This window comes from Archocentrus centrarchus, chromosome 6, assembly GCF_007364275.1.
Source record: "Archocentrus centrarchus isolate MPI-CPG fArcCen1 chromosome 6, fArcCen1, whole genome shotgun sequence".
Lineage (NCBI taxonomy): Eukaryota > Metazoa > Chordata > Actinopteri > Cichliformes > Cichlidae > Archocentrus > Archocentrus centrarchus.
The window spans coordinates 8,521,106-8,540,392 of NC_044351.1; the positions used below are offsets into that span (position 1 = coordinate 8,521,106).

Below are 19,287 nucleotides of genomic sequence, written 5' to 3' on the forward strand. Positions count from 1 at the left end.
TGAGTTGGTCTTAAGTGGTCATTTCAGAAAGAGCAGTTCTGGCATTTCCACACTGGCTTCAAACATATAGCTGCTGCTCTCCTTTCATCCAACACAACCCTTCCATACGGATAGCTAAGCTTTTCAAGGCCAGCCAAGAGACAATTTCCCCACGGTATCCTGTTAACATCCCAATCTCTTTTTGAAAGAGATTGTGCCTACATTTGCTTCAGGGGCTTCAACTTCTTTGGCATGCCTGAAACACCTCTTCACATAGACACTGCTGCTCCTTTAGTTAACATTTTTAAGAATAATGCAATGCAAAATGACATATGCCATAAACAGACAACAGGATTAGCAAAAATTACTAGGATTTTTTTACTAGACCACAGTTTTTCCGCACCCATCCAAACATCCTTCCTTGAATGCCAACATGCATTTTCTTCTTTTGTGAAGGTCGAAACAAGAAAAAGATCAGAGGCATTCACACCAGCACCCTGCTGGCTCTGGCTGTGCTCATCCTGTTATTTCATGTACAAAGGAGCAGATACTTCTCCTGCTGATGGGTTACGGACCTTCTATGAACCTGTCCGGCTCTCCTAGAAAAGTAACTGCCTGCCTCTTGGAATCTCCTCCATGCACTTGGGATAGTCCTGGGACACACAGCAAACCTGGAAATGGCCAGGATGTGCCATCCCGGAAGAGTTAGACTACCTGTGCAACCTCTGTAGGATCCAGGTATTGCCTCATGCTTCCAGTAGTGACACTGACCCTAGCCTCAAAAGATGAGGATGGGAAAACTGTTAGTGGCCTCCGCCTGTAAAACTATTCCTGTTTTGGGGGTTGTCTCATTTTTGACCGTCTAGTGCACCTGTTGTTAATTTTATTAACACCAAAGCAGCTGAAACTGACTAACAATCACCACTACTACTTAACTGACCAGATCAATGTCCCAGACATTTAATTGACTTGATGCTATACTCTGATTAAAAAGTGCTCCCTTTTTTTTTTTTTTTTTTTTTGAACAGTGTATTTTAGAAGTACATATTCTGGACTTTTGATATCCATCACATACATTTCTACAAAATGAAGTGTCTGAGCATGTATCACTGTGCACACGTCCCACCTTTTTAGAACACTTTTTTTAATTAGGCAATTTTCTTCTAACTTTTAGAACCTGGACTGCAATGAATGCAATACGGCCCTTTCTTTTTTTGAACTGAGCAAGCTTCCATGTTTCCTTTCAAAGCACCCTGAAAAATGTGTTACTGCATTTTGCTTTTTAGTCAGACGGCTTCAAGGAGAGGACAGAAGAGCATGATAAATCCAGGATTCATGACGCTTTTTGTCTATTTGTCACAACAACTGAAAATATACCAGTTCAAAATAAAATAAAGTGAAAATTACTGGTCTTACTTAATAAGACAGTGCGAATAGGACAAGAATGCTCTTTTGAGATAGGGCAGCAGACAGCTATTATTTGCATGTTTACTAGCAAGGAAGTCACAGATAAAAATATCGCAGCACTAAAACTGTCCTCAGTGACTGCCAGAAAAAACCCTCAAATAATCACAGAGGACACCAACAGGAAATGACAGTCATTAGGTCATTCTAAAAATCAGTTTTAACACAATGTAAATAACTTTTATAAGAGAAGACCCCACCCTTGCTAATTAGTTTCTTATCAAACACAATCTGTGTGACAAAGGATAGACTTTCAGCCTGGCTTTGGGGGCATTCACTGCTAAATCCCTAAACAGGCTATTGACATTTTTGATAATTATCTACAAGACAGATAATGAAACATACCTTAACCGACCTTTATGCTAAAGTGCAACCAGTGAAATTCTGTCATCCTACTTTAAAAATTCAGTGCCATAAAAATGGATTGCTAAAACTAAATGAAAACATTCGTGTCACATTACTCACTCTCTTGGTTGCTTGTGAAAAATCAGTGACTGGTTTTTTTTGGCACAGTCTAGTGACAATATTCCACAGAACCCATGACAAACGCTTTGACTCATTCATGAACTGAGTCACTTATTTACTGTTGCATGCATAGAGAAAGGGAGAGGACTCAACTGATGTGTCAAAAAGATTTTTTTTTTTTTTTTTTGTTGCAACGCCCATGTTTTCCCTTACAGTCTAAAAATTTGATTGCTTAACTGCGTTAATATAGCACGTGCCTGCTCTTTTTGCAAAAGTGCGTTCTGGAAGCTGCAGGGTGGGAGCAATGCGACGTCTGCATAACGTGACACACTGACAGCGGGAGATCGATTCAAGTTACAAAACAGCAGAAATAAATGTTTTGCTAAGTGTATTTGCTTTTATACTTTCCAATAAAGGTAACTCATTTGAAGTTTTCGTGCAATAATTACTATTGCCATTATATTATTAACACTGGAAAAGGCCAAGCAACGCTTCAAGTGTCCTGAAGCGTAAAAATAAATGCAATTTAGCACTCAAGAATCTCCCTATTGAGCAATCAGCTTACGGAAGCCATGAGCCTTTTTTCATACCAGATATGTTTATAGTAGCAGTAGTGGTTTTGGACAGCACCTTCACACAGCGTCAGAGGGCGGCTCTTTTTTTTTTTTTTTTTTTTTTTTTACGTATCATTATAAAGGCTTAACTCCCTCCCTCTGCGCGTTGTCCCGCTCCTGTCTTGTAAGCGCTCAGCGTCTGGATCTATGTGGTAGATAGCTGGGTTAAATGCCACTCATTAGTAGCCTAGAGGCTGCAAAAATTTAAAGTTAAATATCACGTTGTTTTGCTGTTCTTCTCCTTTGGGCGTTTTTCTCCTCCTTTTGGATACTGTTGACTTAGGCATTGGATATGTGCACACAGGATGATGACAACCCCTTTCCTCCCCGTAGAAGTAAAATAAAATAGGCTTTCGGACACACTGGATTTACTCCTGCCATTCCATATGAAGAAGTCAAAAGTAAGTGGGTGTTTTTGTTTGCCTGTTTGTTGGTTTGCGGGAATAAATAGTTTAAGCTGCGGCTTACGAGGCAGCGGGACTTCTTTCTGCTGCTCTCGAGTAACCGGAAAACCGCTTAGATCTGACGTTTTTTTTTTTTTTTTTTTTACTTTTAACCAGTTGGCATCATATTTTATTAATAAATCCAGGGGACGTGTTTTGGACTAATGATGAGCTTTAAGTGGCAGCGGGATCAAATCGACTGGGTCGCGCTTCCTTTCCTGTGGTGTGGCTTCATCTGATTGAAAAGTGGCAAATTTCCTCCTCAATTTCATGTTTGCTAAAATAATCCACCTGTGCACACTAATTTATGTAGGGTGCGGCACATGTATGTCTTTCCCATTTCGCTGGAAGAGCAGCGTCCCCATGCCACCCCTGCTAATAAGTTCAACCGCGCCACCCTCACAGATGGCTGAAGTGACAGTGGTTTGCGTAACTGTCACATATCCAGTGTTAATTATTAAAATGATTGCACTGGCGTGTGTAGCGCGGGATGGCGAAGTAACTTTTTCATCCTGTAGACTAGAGTTTATATGATCACTGCAGCACACAGTCATAAATTGATAGGTTTTCATTTGAGATGTGGTTTGAATAAAAAAAGCTTGTTTTCTGAGAATTTGATGCTTTAAGAATTACAGCGCTTGGTATCTAGGCCTCCGCCACAATTCATCCAACTCTGCAGACTGACACAAATCATGAGCAGGTAAATTAGGCCGGGGTTAATCAGGTGCAATGTAGGATAGGATGTCACTGCATTTCTCTGTCTGTATATATCAGTAGCTTTTTGCTTGTGTTCTGGTAATCCATCTGCTCTTTCATATACCGCTTTTCCGTGTAACGCAGGTTATTCATCAACTTGTTTTAAGTGCGCTGCTCGGCCAGTTCAAGCTCTCCATGCCCCACAGTGCATCTGAGACTTGGCTGATCGAAAAACATAGGCTACAAGCGGAAGACTAAATGCACAGTTTAGCAACACCACTATTTTGGCAAATGAATGAATTTCAGTATAATTTCGGCATTTTACCAAGCTGTCATTTATATTCCCGAGATGAAAGATTTTAGTCTCCATATCTATACCAGAAGGTCCTTAAGTCAGGGCAACCAAGTACTTAAAATATTTTTTTAATAAAAATGTATTTTCCCTTGTTTGAAACCATGCCTATGTCTTAATTTGTGGAAGCATGCTACCTTAAACAGAAAGCATTTCATTTCTGTATGTGTGTACTGTGCCTGTTGGCTAAACTAAACATAGGAAGGTTTAACCTAAATCTCATCCCCAGGCTGTGTAACTGAACCCTGTGCATTTCAGGTTTTTGACTAATCTCTGCCTCAGTCTGCTTGGCAGCTTAAGCCCATATTAATGACTAAATCAGATTTTAAAAAATAAATAAAAGGACATGAAACATTAATGTGTGTGTGTGCATGCATAAGGAAAGTCTTTGAAGTTTCACAGACTAAGGATGGGCATGTCTGCTGCACTTAATCATTCTGAGCAGTTTCCTTTATTCTTTTTTTAATGATGTTATCCAGTAAGTTGTGCTGTGTTGCTTGTGCATTAAAGGACACCATTCATCTATTAGACATGTATACATATTGTCACAGCTTGAGGTGTGTTACTTTCATCAGAAGTAGAAGACAAAATAAAAGAGATATTTTTATGGCACTCAAGATGTGAGGAAATAAGCATGAGTGCATGCTTGTTGCATCACATCATCACAGAACATTTAGTGCCAGTAGGGAGCGCTAGTTTTCTGATGCCAGCCACCCAGGACTTTGGGCTGTGTGAGGTTTTGAGAGGCATCGTGTAAATGATGACAGTAATTCCAGCCAAGGTTTCAAACAAGTAACATTTGGCACATCTTGTCAACTGACTGCTCCCCAAAATCAGATCTCTGTGATGATATACAGCCTGCTGGTTGTATTCTGACTGTGCTGTTTTCCCATATTGAAATTTTTAAATCTAGAAGAAGTGACACAAGGCAGGTAATGGGGCACTGGAGTATTTTAGCACCAGGAAAATTTAGATGCACACATGGTTTGGCTGGATGAGTCAAGTCCAGCACAAACTGTAAAGGCCCACAGCTCACATAATCGAGGCTCAGTTTACTTCTACTTTATTGTTGTGGCCTCTGGCCTGCTGAGAATCAGCACGCAATAGAATCCCTCAAGTAAACTTTTTTTTTTTTTTTTTTTCCTTATTGATGTGCAGGAAACATAAACTTCAAGTTCTGAGTTGAAGACTAATTATAAAATCAAATGACAGGCCACTGTGAATAATTAGATTTATTATCTCATGTTCTAGAAGGCATACAGCAGGTAGGCGTTGCAGCAAAGTAGGTGTTAATGTGTCAGAATGACACGCTCCAGTAATCACAACTGAATGAATTAGAGAACAATGAGATTGCATTAATAGCAGGAAAAGAAACACAAGACATTAAATTATAGCCAGCATGCTGGGGTGTGTAAATCTATCCAATGTATAATGAGGTGTTGCTGCTGTTTCGTGACATATTTAGTTCTTATAAAGTTGATATTATGACTCCTTAGAAACCACATTAGACCATTTTAAAGTCAGCACTGGTTTTCACTGGCTAAGTGAGTTCTGTCACATTCATTAACATCAGCTCCCAGAGGGAATTTATGCCACCTATGAAAACCAGTAAAATTCCCAGTTATGCTGCCAGTGAAGTTGGCTAATGCCCTCTTGTTAAATACATAAGCAGCTCACACTACTGATGAGTGTTTTTTGTTTGTCAGTGCTGCATATCAAATAGACCCTATGACTCATGATTTAATCACAGCCCATGCCTGGCTGCATATCTCTCCACACGTTACTTGCTTTGTTGTAAATGATATTCATCACAGCCAATTTATTTCTTTATTTAATAGTTTCAACATGAAATTGAATAGGTTTATTGGATATAAATTCACGCACATTTATCTATAACACACTCTGAATCATTTTCAGTTTAAAATAAAGTTCTATGGTTTTTGATTTATTTCCGAGCAAGGATTAACCAGTTAATCTGCATTCTGGTCTCTACCTTGTGATGATTGACCCACCTGACTCACAGTTGCTTGGTTTGGATGGGTTCATTCATCTTAAGGATCACATGTTATTGGTGAAAATGAAATTAACTTGGGTTTGTTACGCAATTTGTTTTTATGCCCTGTGGGAATAGCTTGAATAATTGACTGAGTATAACTTGAATAGCTTCATGTGAAAATATTAGTGCTTAAAATCTGGTATTGCAAACATTTTTTAATCTCATGATAATATACTGAAATCAAATCTCAATCGGGGGACATTCACAGAATTGAAGGGCCAATTTTAAGGTCTTTTGTGAAGAAGAGGAAATAGCCAAAAGCAATGTTTTAGCAGACAAAGCTTGCACAGTCTGGCAACTGTGAAAATTAAAGCAGATTGGGGGGGATTCAGTACTTCCTAGAATTCCCCCCCCCCTTTTTTTTTTTTCTTTTTTTTTTTTTTTGAGGAACCACATATTGCCAGAGCCAAAAAAGCTTGCTCTTTTAAAATGATTTCCCCTACCTATAAAGACCATACAGCTAACATACAGCTAATGAGATGACTACCAAACCCATGATCAGCTAATGGGAATTTTTTTTCCCCACAAAGTTTATATTTTGTTCTATAGTTTTGTGTAATAATGGTCTTAAATGGTGACTTTGCCCTTGTGGAAAAAAGATTTGTAAAGCAACACCATAAAAGCAACACTGCAAATCTGGATTGAATTACAGGATTTTCTCCTGTCACAGAGCCCAGGCCTCGTGTCTGAGCGTTTGATGTCTTATTTTTGCAGGAACAGGACATTCGCTGTGCTGTCCCACATTCACCAAAGGGCCTGTTTTTATGCTCCATCTAACCTAATGCTGCCGTAAAGGGCGCGTGTCTTGGAGTGCAGTATTTTTGCAAGAAAGCTGCAAACTGCAGCTATAGCTGCTTGGAAATCCTTGTTGACTATTGTGAGGTCTGGAACACAAAACCGTACAGATTTTTGTCTTGCAGTCCTCTTCTAAATTGTGTCAGATGACCTTAAGTACGTTTGTCTTTCTGCAAGAGTGCAGAAGAGATTTCATAATTTACTCATAAATCCAGAAAGGAGAAAGAAAACACACTTGAAGAACTCTTGAAAGTTTAAAAAACAGTGTTTATAGAACTCTGATCCATTAACCACTGCATGCTGAGTTCTGTCAGTTAGGAATTCCTGCAGGGTTTTTTCTAACTGATGCATAAGCCTGAAATGACTGGTTGGATCAGTTCAACAATTTATCAAACCTCGGGTAGCTCTCTGTACAAAAGGCGCTGTGACTTGATATCATGTGAATGCAAACATTATTGGGGAAATTGCCATCACAAGGAAGAGGTACATGACCAGAGCCAAGCACATGGGTTTGTTCTGTAGATTGGCAGGACGTCTGAAGCAGAAAATACAGAGATGTATTTGTCAGAAGCAGTTTGCAGCACTTAAGATGGCAACTTTTTTTTTTTCTCTTGGAAATCCAAAAATCTGTCGCAGTTTGCTTCCGATTTGCTTTTCAGTATGATCTATTGAAGAGGTAAGTGTAGAACTGATGCACTATGTATGCCCTTGAAGGATTTATTAGTCGCAGTTTTTCTCACCAAGGAGTTCAGTTTGAATAACTGCTTAGGGAGACATTACTGTATCTAAGTTTCTTCTTTAAATAACTGATTTCTAAGCATGATCAGTAAATAATAGAGAAAGGAAAAAAAAAGAAGAAAGATAAATATTTGCTGGTTGTAGCTTCCCAAAGAGGATTTTCTCGTTTTGCTCTGCTTTATGTCGTTAAAGATGACAAAGCTTGGATGATCTCCCCGTTTGTACAGTCAGAGAATTTGAAAGCATTGCATAACATTTTAAAACAACATTTAATTTTTTGTGAAATATTACTAAAAGATGAATGTTTTCTGCCTTCACCAGCACAGACTCTGTAAATCTATTGAAATATAGACCTGTTCCTACAGTGCAAAGTGTTTGTCTCTTGGCTAAAACCACATCCAAAAGTGCAGAATGTGAGTCAGCTATGGACACCCAGTGCTTCTTAATGTAGGAACCTCTCCGTTCTTCACTTTCTTTAATCTAAACTTAGCACAAAAAGTAAGGATCGATTGGTCGATTATTTCTTTGCAACAATGCTTCTTGGCAATAAATCATATACCATTGGAAAGCCTGTTTATTTCTCCTCAAATGGTGCCTCATTTCTAAAGAAAATGCATTTGTGGGTTGAGCAGCAGATTTGAGTATGTGGGCTGCACCTCTGAAAAATTTTCTGCCAATGCCAAAGAGGTTATTGACAGCTGTTGACTCTTGTTTGGTGTCATTTATTGGATTGGATGATTGAAGTCTGAAACAAGACATATTGGCAATTTAACAATGTATTCATTTAGCAAACAAGGGCCTCAGTAGCATGTGGAAGAACCATACACAGTCACAACAGCCTGGTACCTTCTCCTCATTTGCTTCTCTACATCGTATTTGCCGCAAGTCAGCAAGTATTGTTCACTCTGGCATGAACAGTATACCCAAGCTGATCCCACAACTGTTCAATGGCATTGAGGTCAGGACTGCAGGTAGGCCATTCCATTCCCTCCACTACCAAATTCTGGAGGTAGTCTCTGGTGAACCCTGCTCTGTGGGGGTGAGCTTTGTCATTTTGGAGGATAGAATTCAGTCCCAGACTGTTGAGATATGGGATTGCAACTGGTTGCAGAATCTCATCTTAATATCTTTGTATTGAGATTGCTTTGACAACCCTGATTATCAGCACCTGGGGTAGCAGAAGCTCAAAACAAGAGACAGCAGCAGAATAAGCTGTTTGGCATTGGCAGAAAAGATTTTCATTGGTGTAGCCTACAAACTCAAATCTGCTGCTCAACCCACAAATGGATTTTCCTTACAAATATGAGGGTAAATACAAAGGCTAGCTAAAGATTTTTTTTTTTAAACCATGAAGCATTGTTAAAACAACCAAACACAAGTTTCTTTACTTTCTGTGCCAAGTATATTTAATACTGTCGGGCAAAGTCAAAGAAGTCTGCTTCAGTCAGTCCTTGAAAGGTTCACATTTAGAAATAAGAGTATTTATAATATCATTTTAAGCATCTCCACGAGCTTTAGTTTCAACCCATGTACAATTTTTGTTGAAAGTAAACATTTAGCTTGCCTGTCGTTTTGTCCTAAAAAACTTACACTTCACAATTCTGAAATTATAAGCTGTTGCCTGCAAACTAAATTTATCTGTTGATTTAGTATGTAGTTGCATAAAAGCAGAACTTTTAGTTAATATGGCTTCGGTTCTTTTCAGAAAAAGCATTCATAGAATAAGTGAAGACACGTCATCTGGTGGGGATCATGACACCTGAAACAAATTGTGGATTATTGCATCTTTTCTGTGAAGAAACATCTAATGTATATAACACACTAATCATATTGTTGCTGCACAACTATGCGTCCATGCTCTTTTAAGGACCTCCTTTCTTCAGTCAAGAATGGCATTTTGCCTAAGAATCACATAATTAGGGGAAACTCAATGTCCCTTATGAATACAGGCCCTTCAGATATTTTTACAAGCGCAAAGTCATCCCATCATCCCTGGTATACATCTGATTCATAACAGTTTCCTGAGGGAATTAAGATGGTACTCCTTTTTTTCCCCTCATGTTTCTGATGTATTAGCTTGCAAGTTGCAGTTTCTGTTTCATCAGTTAGGATAATTGACACAGACTATAAAATCAATGTTAGTCATCCGAGCAGTTTGGGAAAGATTAATGAAGTATGGTTGGATTTTGTCATATTTGCTTTACTTTAAGGCTGTGGTAAACTTAAATTGTGGTTCAAGGGCTGTCACTTTCACTTGTTGTCAGCTTTAATGCATCTGGTTTTGTGAATTTAACGTTCTTTCTGCAACCATTTTAAGCCCCAAGCTATTTTTTAAATCTCACTTTTAAAAAAAACTTAGTTTCACTACTGTGAATACCAAAACGAGCAACCTCGAAAATATGCAGCAAAAATAAACATTGTACTTTACTCAAAAAAACACTTGTAAATTAGAGAATGAATAAATCCTTAAACATGTCCTCCAATCTGAACGATCAGTCATTTGTTCCTATACAACCCATATGAAGGTTTCCAAAATGAGTGCCCCTACAGGTGCCAGGAAACAACACAGCCAGATATTATGACATGGCATGTAAACTGCAGGCCACATTTTAAAATAACGTTTCACGTGTCATGCTGGCATGTAATATGGCTGACGAGCAGGTTACCTACAAATCAGAAGGTTGGTGGTTTTATCCCTAGCAGCTCCAGTCTGCATGCCAAAGTATCCTTGGGCAAGTTACTGAAGTGCTTGTATGAATGAGGCACGTTGTATAAAGTGCTCTGAGTGTTCAAGTAGAGTAGAAAAGAGCTATAAAAAGAACCAGTCAATTTACTATTTAACATTTAATCAACTCCTGTGGCATCTAATGCCATTTAGTCCCCATATACTATTCAGAAAGAAAGCTGAGAAAATCCATATTTACATTATTTCTTCAGAATTTGCCAGAAAAAAATCTGACCACGCTGTCCACATGCTGTTTTGTGCAGTGGTCATTTAAGCAGTTTTAAGATGTAGGTATTGATCCTGAAAACATGCCAGTGTTACTAAACCTGTTCTAAAAATTTGCAACTTCCAGCTCCACTATATTCAATTCCATTTTATTTATATAGCGCCAAATCACAACAATCGCCTCAAGGCACTTCATATTGTAAGGTAAAGACCCTGCAACAATTACAGAGAAAACCCAGCAGTCAAAACGACTCCCTATGAGGAAGCACTTGGCGACAATGGGAAGGAAAAACCCCTTTTTAATAGGAAGAAACCTCTGGCAGAACCAGGCTCAGGGAGGGCCAGTCATCTGCTCTCCCCTCAGTGACCGCTGAGGGGAGAGAGACAGGACAAAAGACATGCTGTGGAAGAGATAACAACTAACATAAACGCACAGTGGGGTATAAACAGAGTTAAAAAGAGGTGAATGAAAATAAACAGTCAGTGCATCATGCCCCCACCCCCCACCCCAAAAAAAACAGCTCTGCCTCCCATCATTCTACTCTTAAGTATCCTAGGAACCACAAGTAAGCCAGCAGTCTGAGAGTGAAGTGCTCTGTTGGGGTGATATGGTACTATGACTTCTTAGTGATAAGATGGGGCCTGATTATATCTAACACAAAAACCAGAAAAAAAATACTATATTCATTGTTGTAGCTTACATCTTGATTGAGTATGCCACCTTCAACTTTCTAAGAATAGAAGCAGGTTGTGTTTCCTATACATTTTGTCTGGACCAGGTAGTGATATAGTGATATCATTTGTGTCACGTTATTTTCAGTGGTTACCAACCAAACCAAATCTAAACCACACAGGATTTTTTTTTTTTAAACAAAAGAAGCCAACATGTTTTCATGTTTAAAAAAACATCCATTTTCTTCCACTTATCTGAGGCTGAGTTGCAGCAGCTCAAGCAGAGAAACGCAGAACTCCTCCCCAGCCACCTCCTCCAGCATATCCAGGAAAACACAAAAGCACCCTCAGCCCAGCCGAGTGATATAATCTCTCTAGTGTGTCCTGGGTCTGCCCAGGGACCTTTTCCCAGTAGGACATGCCTGGAACACCTCACCCAAGAGGTGCCCTTAAATGATAAAGGGCAGCCCTAGCAGTCCAACACCCACTGTAAATAGGTCTGATTTATTGTTGGCAATGCAGACCAAGCTTCCGCTTGCCCCTTCCACTGACACAGTGCCAGTACCAAGTACTCAAACCATTCAGCACTTTTTCTACCTCGAACTCACTCGGTGCTCAGCTGAAAAATGGGTTCCATTCCAGCACCATAAACTAGCTGGTCTGGATCCAAGTAACGTGTGACACAAGCAGCAGAAGAGCGTGACTCTGCTGTCTTGATGTAAAGTTATCCACCACCATTTCACTGCAAGGTGTGTATTGCACAAGAAATGCAATGCGATGTTCACAGCCTTGAATTAGGTTGGGTTGAACTTGCTGCTTTGTATCTGTTCATAACAGATAAAAGGAAGCAAAGTGCATACAGATGGTATGTCAGTGGGATTAAAGAGGTCCTCGAGTGGTCTTGCTCATAATGGCTGTCTATGTGAAAATGTGGTAGCTTTGGATGTAAAGGGACTGAATGGCTCATAACAGGCCAGACACCCCATATTTCTACAGGACACCCCAAGGGACGTGGTTGAATGCCTTCTCCAGGTCCACAAAAACAAATTTAGACTGGATGGGCAAACTTCCACAAACACTCGAATATCCTTGAGATATTCAAAGAGGTACTCCAGCATTCTATTACCTGGACAACAATAGGATTGTTTCTCTTGAATCTGAGATTTGACTCACAGATGAATGCTATTTCTAGCACCTTGGCATAGACCTTCATGGGGAGGCTGAGGAGTGTGATGCCAGATAGTTGGAACACACCCTCTGTTCCCTGTTCTTGAAGATGGGAACCACCACCCCAAATCTCAAAGCATTGTTGCAGAGGCGTGTCAACCAAGACAGCCCTACAACATTCAGAGCCTTCAGGAACTCGGGGTGAATCTCATTCTCCCCAGAGGTCCTGCAACCAAGGACTAGTTTTAACTACCTCAGTGACCTCACCACAGTGATGGGCAAGTCACCAGCCTCATCCTCAGACTCTACTGCCTATACAGATGGCATGTCAGTGGAATTAAAGAGGTCCTCGAGTTGAAATCAGCAGTGCCCCACCCACTCTATACGCATGTAAGTAGGGCATTGCTTTCCCCTCCTGAGGCAACTGTTTGCCAGAATCCAGTCAAGGTGGTCCTAAAGTCCCACAAGCTAAACAAGCCCAATAATACTCTTCCTTTAGCTTGATGTTGCCTTCACCTCCAGAGACCACCATGTTTGGGGTTTGGGAATTACCACCACGACAGGCACCAACCACTTTGCAGCCGAAGCTCTGTGTGGCAGCCTCAATAATGAAGGCGTGAAACATGGTCCATTTGGACTCGATGTCCTCAGCCTCCCTCTGAATGCTGTTGTGGAGGTGTGACTTGAAGGTCTTGTGGACTGGGACCACTGCCAGGTGTTCCCAGCCACCCTCACTATACATTTAGGTGTGCCAGGTCTCCCGAACTGCCACCTGATCCCACTTACCACCAGGTGGTGATCAGTTGACAGCTCAGCTTCTCTCTTTGCACAAATGGCCAGAACATATGGCCACAGATCTGATGATGCGATTAACATAGTCACTCAATGGAGCACTCTCGATCACACCACTTAAACTAAAAACAAATTTGAAACTTAAATCTTTTAAAAACTGATAAAAAAAGAGTAATTTTACTGTTCATTATGCAACAGAAAGTGATTCTTGCTGCCTGAAGGAAGAACATTTGCTATCTGAGCAGCATTTTCTGTACCTCTATCTCAGTCATCATTGAATTCACTGCTCCGTAACATAACATGTAAATGGACTCATACTTCCTGGTTCCTGTTAGACTCCTTTGTAACAGCTTCAAGTGCAAGCTGCCCTTCAGCAGAGTCATTGATCTACCTGTGTGATTTTAAAGTAGACAGTATTTAGACTGAATTTGAAAAATTGATCTATCATAAACTGGTTAACATAAGAGTGACAGCTATGGATCACTAATTTACATATCTGAGAATGAATCATAACTTAGTCTTTTTTTTTATGAAATGTGGTTGTTTTTTTTGCTTTTTGCTTTTTTTTTTTTTTTTTTAAACCTGTTTGTGCATTTTATACAACTCATGAGGAAGACACAGTAAGAATTACCAGAACTGTGGGTGAGAATGCATGAAATACTATCACCCACATCTGTAACGGAATCTGAAAAATGCCCAGTTACACAACTCAACTTTCTTCCTTGTTGTCCAGGCAAATTTCCCCTTCTCCAGTTAGTGCATGTTAACCAGTCTGTCTTAACCTTCTGTTTGTTGACAGTTGGGTATATAAAGGGACTATAAAAGGATCATAAAACATTTTTTTCCAATCTCTTTTCCTTTCCAAGTTAACAAAAAGAGCACACAGCAGCATTTTATGTTCTTCTTCCCCTTTCAAATTTAGATCTGATTTCCTGCTAGACACAGACAGTACAACATGATCACAATTATAAGCATTCATAGTTTAGTTCAGCATCTCTAAAGAATAGCATTTTTTTTTTTTTTTGTAATTATTATTATGGCTGGGTTAATTGAGGAGTTTTCTTGTGTATTCAAGTAATAGTCCAGTAAGTAAGTATCCAGTAAGTTAACATATTGAGTCTTATTTCTGCATTTACATGTTTGGACAAGTCTGAGAGACAGTAATGTAATTTGGCCACCATTCTGTCGTCTCATACAGCAAAAGTCTAGAAAGGTTCATTACTGGAAAAAAATGGCTTTAACAGCAGATGTGTAACTGTCTCCAAAAAGCACCTGTGAATTGGTTTTTCCTCTGTATTACCTTTAATTTCCTGGCTAGATCATTATTTGTGTTTTCACCATTAAAACCTTTAATCCACTCCAGATCAATCATATGCTAATGCTGTTTGGTTAAAAGGATGAAACATTTGGCGCACAGTCATCACTGAAACCTATTGTTTAACACAGCAGGGGTTCTCTCATTTCCACCTAAATGCTGGAAAGATTAGGTCTCATTAGACAGTTGAATAGGTTTGTTTGTTTCCTGTTTTTCTCAACAACATATGCTTAACCCTATAGGCCCTAAACTGTAACACATTTTTAAACTACTACTAACTCTCTACTACTAACTCTTGAACCGAATTTAAAATAAAAAAAATTCCAGCATTTTCTGAAAGCAGTAACTGAGCATTTAGTGATATTAGGAACTCTGGAGAAAACATTTGGGTGTCTTTTACTGTGGTGTGTTTGGAAGTGTCAGAAGCGCAGCGTAGGCCTTTGTCTACAGCTTGAGAGGAACTGCTTTTTGGAGTTCCACCAGAAACCAAAAAGAAGTTCCTCACAGCTGGACTCCTCACAAAGTTCACATACTTGTTGATGTTCAGTGTTTTATAGTTCACAGTTCAAACTGAAAATTCTGTATCTTTTATTTATGTACAAAATGTGCAAAAAACTACCAGATGTTGAACAAAGTAGTCCTGAAAAAGGAGATGTAAGCAAATACTCAGCAGTGACCATCATTTCATGTCACTTTTACAGCTAAAACAACAAGATAATTCCAGGGGGCCTGTTTAACATTATAGGGTTTATAGGGTTAATGGCAAACAAAACAAAAATTGTTTTCATGCTTCATTAAATGAGCCATTTCTCTGAAAATCTGTCATTAGCTATCACTAGTTTGTTGTGGCCATAGCAGTTTAATTGATCTCAGCTACTGATAATTAAGTGGCCACTGGCGGCCTCCTTTCTGTGTGAGGTTATCACATCTTTTTAACTAAAAAAAACTAAAAAAGTTAGCCATTAGACATGCTTAACAGAACGAGTAATTTTTATCTTCAAAGTCTTTCAAAATATTTAGCTGTTTATTTGTAGGTATGCACCAGTCAATTCAAGCAAACCCATTTATAACAAACTGGGTATGTTGTAGATCCACATTAAATCAATGTCAACATAAAATTCACTGTTTCCTCTTCGTGTACAGCCACTACAGTTTTATAACATTGTTTTATTTTGTGACTCAATTGCCATACCTTAATTTAGGGCTTCTGCACCAGCTATAATCCAATCAAAATACTGTTTTTAAATATCATCTTTTAATCTTTCTGCTTCAAATTTCAGCTGATATCAAATTATAGAAAAAGAGTTTATCTATATTGTACTCGGGGAGACCAAAATGTCCTTTACACTGGACTGTCAGGTTGAACAGGAAGGAAATATTTCCTGAAGCCAAGCTAACTGACAGCTACCATGTCAAGACAAGCATTGATTGTAATCTTGACAGACTCTTATTTGTAGGAAGCAGTTTTTGCTGTTTGAATCTTCAGACATTAAATCTGTAAAGTTTCTTAAAGATCAGTGTGGTATTTTATTTTATTTTTTTCTAATTCATGATAATCAAGGGGTTGATCCAGAGAAGGTTTGGTTGGTTCTACATATTGCATTATCAGGAAATCCCCCACTTGAGTTTACTTCTATATTTATAATTGTGCACTTGAGCAGAAAGCAGCATTTACATGTTATCCACATGAACAACCCCCCCAATTGTAGTATATTTGTTGTTCAGTTTAATAATTTAGTAATATAGTTATATTTTAATATGAAATGGATTTGGTGGAAACTGCTGTTTTATGTTTTACTCATTGGAGCCTCAGCAGAGATCTCAAAGTATCTGACAATAAATCTCTTTAGCCATATCTTTGTTTTTTGTTTTTTAATCAAGGAAAAATATTGAAGCTTCTCTTCTGTGCAGTTTTTGCACTAAGATGTTAAATATTAACATGCAAATGTGACTCCAGTACTTCCTGATGAGCTGAAACCAGCTGGTAGTATTTTAATATATTCTTTTAAAGAAAATAAAAGAAAGAGAAAACAAACCAAAAATATTCCAAAGGTTCAAAAATTCCAAGTAAGGTATTTATTGGAAACCCTCAGTTAACTGGATCAACTTGACAACATCTGGACAGAAACAGCAGGCTGGTGTTTTCCCTGCACATCCTTTTGTCATCTGGTCTGTTTTAATCCTCATTACAAAACATGGGATCTAATGTCTAATGGCAAAATTCGAAACAGTAATGTAGGCAAAAGATTATAAGAAATGCCCATCTATCTGACACAACAGACTGCGTGTTACTATGGTGGACTAATGTCATGCAAGGTTCCGTGTTCTGCTTTTATGAGATTATGTGGATAAGAGAGCCACAAGCCCGGTAGTCTGGAGAGTCTGTTCAGTTAATTGGGCATCGGGTTCAAAGTGGTGATGGAAAATCAGACGGGGTAATCATTATCAGCATCATTATGATGAAAGCAGAAAGCAGGTCTGCAGCAGGCCTCAAGAGCTGTAATACACCTGACAATAGGGGAGAAAAGGGGATTCGTTTGGAGGGTTAGGGATGAACATTCAATGATTTTTAGTCTTTTATTTACTGATTCTGATACTGTAAAAACAAAAGTGGTTGCTTTCTTCATTCCTGTCGCAGTTTAGTGTAAAGTGTCTCTCAGAGAAATGCCATTTTGCGCAGGGGAAACAATTGAATCTGCTGTCGGTTCAGCTGTGTCTTCTGTCTCAAGGTCACTCAGTCCCAGGGAAATGTTCAGATGACTGAGTTCAAGTATGTCAAAGTGCTGTCCATGTGAAGCCTTGTTGTTTGTTAATATGTTTGGCCTGAGCTATGTTGGGAATCCAGGAGCATTTGTGGAACTTGTAGAAAGGTCCAGAAATGTTCCAAGTATGTTTGTTTTTTCACTGTGTATTATTTTACCAAGATGGTTTCCATCTATTCTGTTGTTCTATTTCTGTTTATCTGGCTCATGATAAGATAAAATTGTGAAAGTATGTTGTATATGCTAGGAACCTCATGATAATATAAAGCATACATTATGGTTGCAAACAACATTTTACACGGGTGACACAGATAGTCTTAGGAATGTATCCACTATCATGCACTGCAAGACTAAATATGTCAAAGTACATAAATTACAGCCACGCTATCTACATTTAGAAGAGTTGCATTTCAGTAACTGTAGCTTGTTTTAGTAAAACAAAAGTTGCTGCAACAGTATTATGCAGCAAATGATTTGTAGACACAGCTTTAGAAATACCCATCATCTTTTATAAGAGTTTCTTCAAGTAGTCATACAATAGCATGCAATAGTTCAAACACTTAAAAGGATATAAATGTTGTTGCAGTGTTGTCCCACAGAGCACCACACTAGGGAGGTTTTGATCTTTTTCTTTATTTTGTTTAATGCGTGCATGGTGGCAATAAATATTGTTTTTAACAATGAAAACTTAGGCGGGGTAGTGCTGGGAAAAACTATCATCCATGAAGCCACCTATTAACAAGCATATTTAGCACTGTTGTAACAACAAATGATTGCCTATGACTATAGGAATACAATTTAGTATTACAGTGTTTGTTTTTGAAGCACTCATTCACCAACTCTAAAATTACATAGACTGATTGATTATTGCCTTTAATTTTTCCTCCAGTGTGCTTCCAGTGCACAAGCCACATTAGCATGAATACAGTTCAGGATCAGGTTTTCACCCTCACAGGAACAAACTCAGGGTGCACAATGCTGAGACTGTTTCTGGAGACTCTTCCACTAGGAATCATGTTGTGCACAAATTTTTGACTGGTACTGTATGTTTTTGATAGATTAATAATAGAATGAGGAATAATGACTGGTTGTTACATTAACTTGTGCTGAAAACCCTAACAGCTTATGATGACTCTAGAGAAGATCCCAGGACACATGAGATACATGGTCTTGTGAGGGAGTTCTGGGTATGCCCCAGAACCTTTACCAGCTAGAGAGCTATTGAAATCTTCAAAGGGAAGGTGCCCTGGCATCCTGATTTTAAACCTCCTTTGGAGGCTTCTTTCATTCTTAGCTAAACAAGCTTCTGCTGTTTCTTTTATCTTTATAAGTTCTCATTACTCTGCTTGCACCTCAGGTTCATGCGCATTGTTCCATTTACTTCATTTTAATTATGCTGCCTTTTAGAATTAGCTTCTCTTTCAGTCTGATCATGACTTTGACCCTAAATGTAAATTTGCAATAGCACAAAAAGTCAGTTAAGAGCTGCAAATTTCATCACAAAACCATTCAGTAGTACTGAACATGAGAGCATAGTGTTACAGTATAGAAACAAGTGACTGTTTTGCATTACAAGGTCTGACAGCAGAAATCTGAACAGGTACTGAATCAGTTTTTGTCTTTTTAATGAAATGCTTTATTGCTCTTGAACCTCTGCAGAATACAAATCAAAGTGATATAGAGTAGTACAATGAATATGAATGCAAATTGCTAACCTCACTAAAGAGTTTACAATTCGGGCCTTTATTACCTCTGTCAGCACCTCGGTAACATATGAGTGGCTTTCCTAATCCAGGAAGACAGCTCAGCCTTGGAGCAAAGGAACAATTAATTATACTTTTGTGGTAATCCAGCTCTGGGAGTCCTGCCATTATTTTTTTTTTCTTTTTTGCTTAAGCGAATTACATAATTTGATTCTAGTGACAGTCAATAAAAGAAAATGTTAAATAATGCTATGTTTTAATCCTTAAATTATGTAATTTCTGGAAACCCTTAGCTGGCTCTTCTCCTGCTGTGTGTTTGTTTTA

General features: G+C 38.7%; 1 protein-coding gene across 1 annotated transcript in view; it reads left to right on the top strand.

Annotated features, from left to right (window-relative positions):
- The first annotated feature begins 2,617 nt into the window (after positions 1-2,617).
- The window catches only part of kitlga (kit ligand a), a 34,603-nt gene continuing 17,933 nt past the window's right edge, over positions 2,618-19,287 (top strand). The window contains exon 1 of the mRNA XM_030731606.1: positions 2,618-2,923. Coding sequence (XP_030587466.1) covers positions 2,909-2,923 — 15 coding nt within the window. The 5' untranslated portion in view covers positions 2,618-2,908. The remainder of the gene's footprint in view (positions 2,924-19,287) is intronic.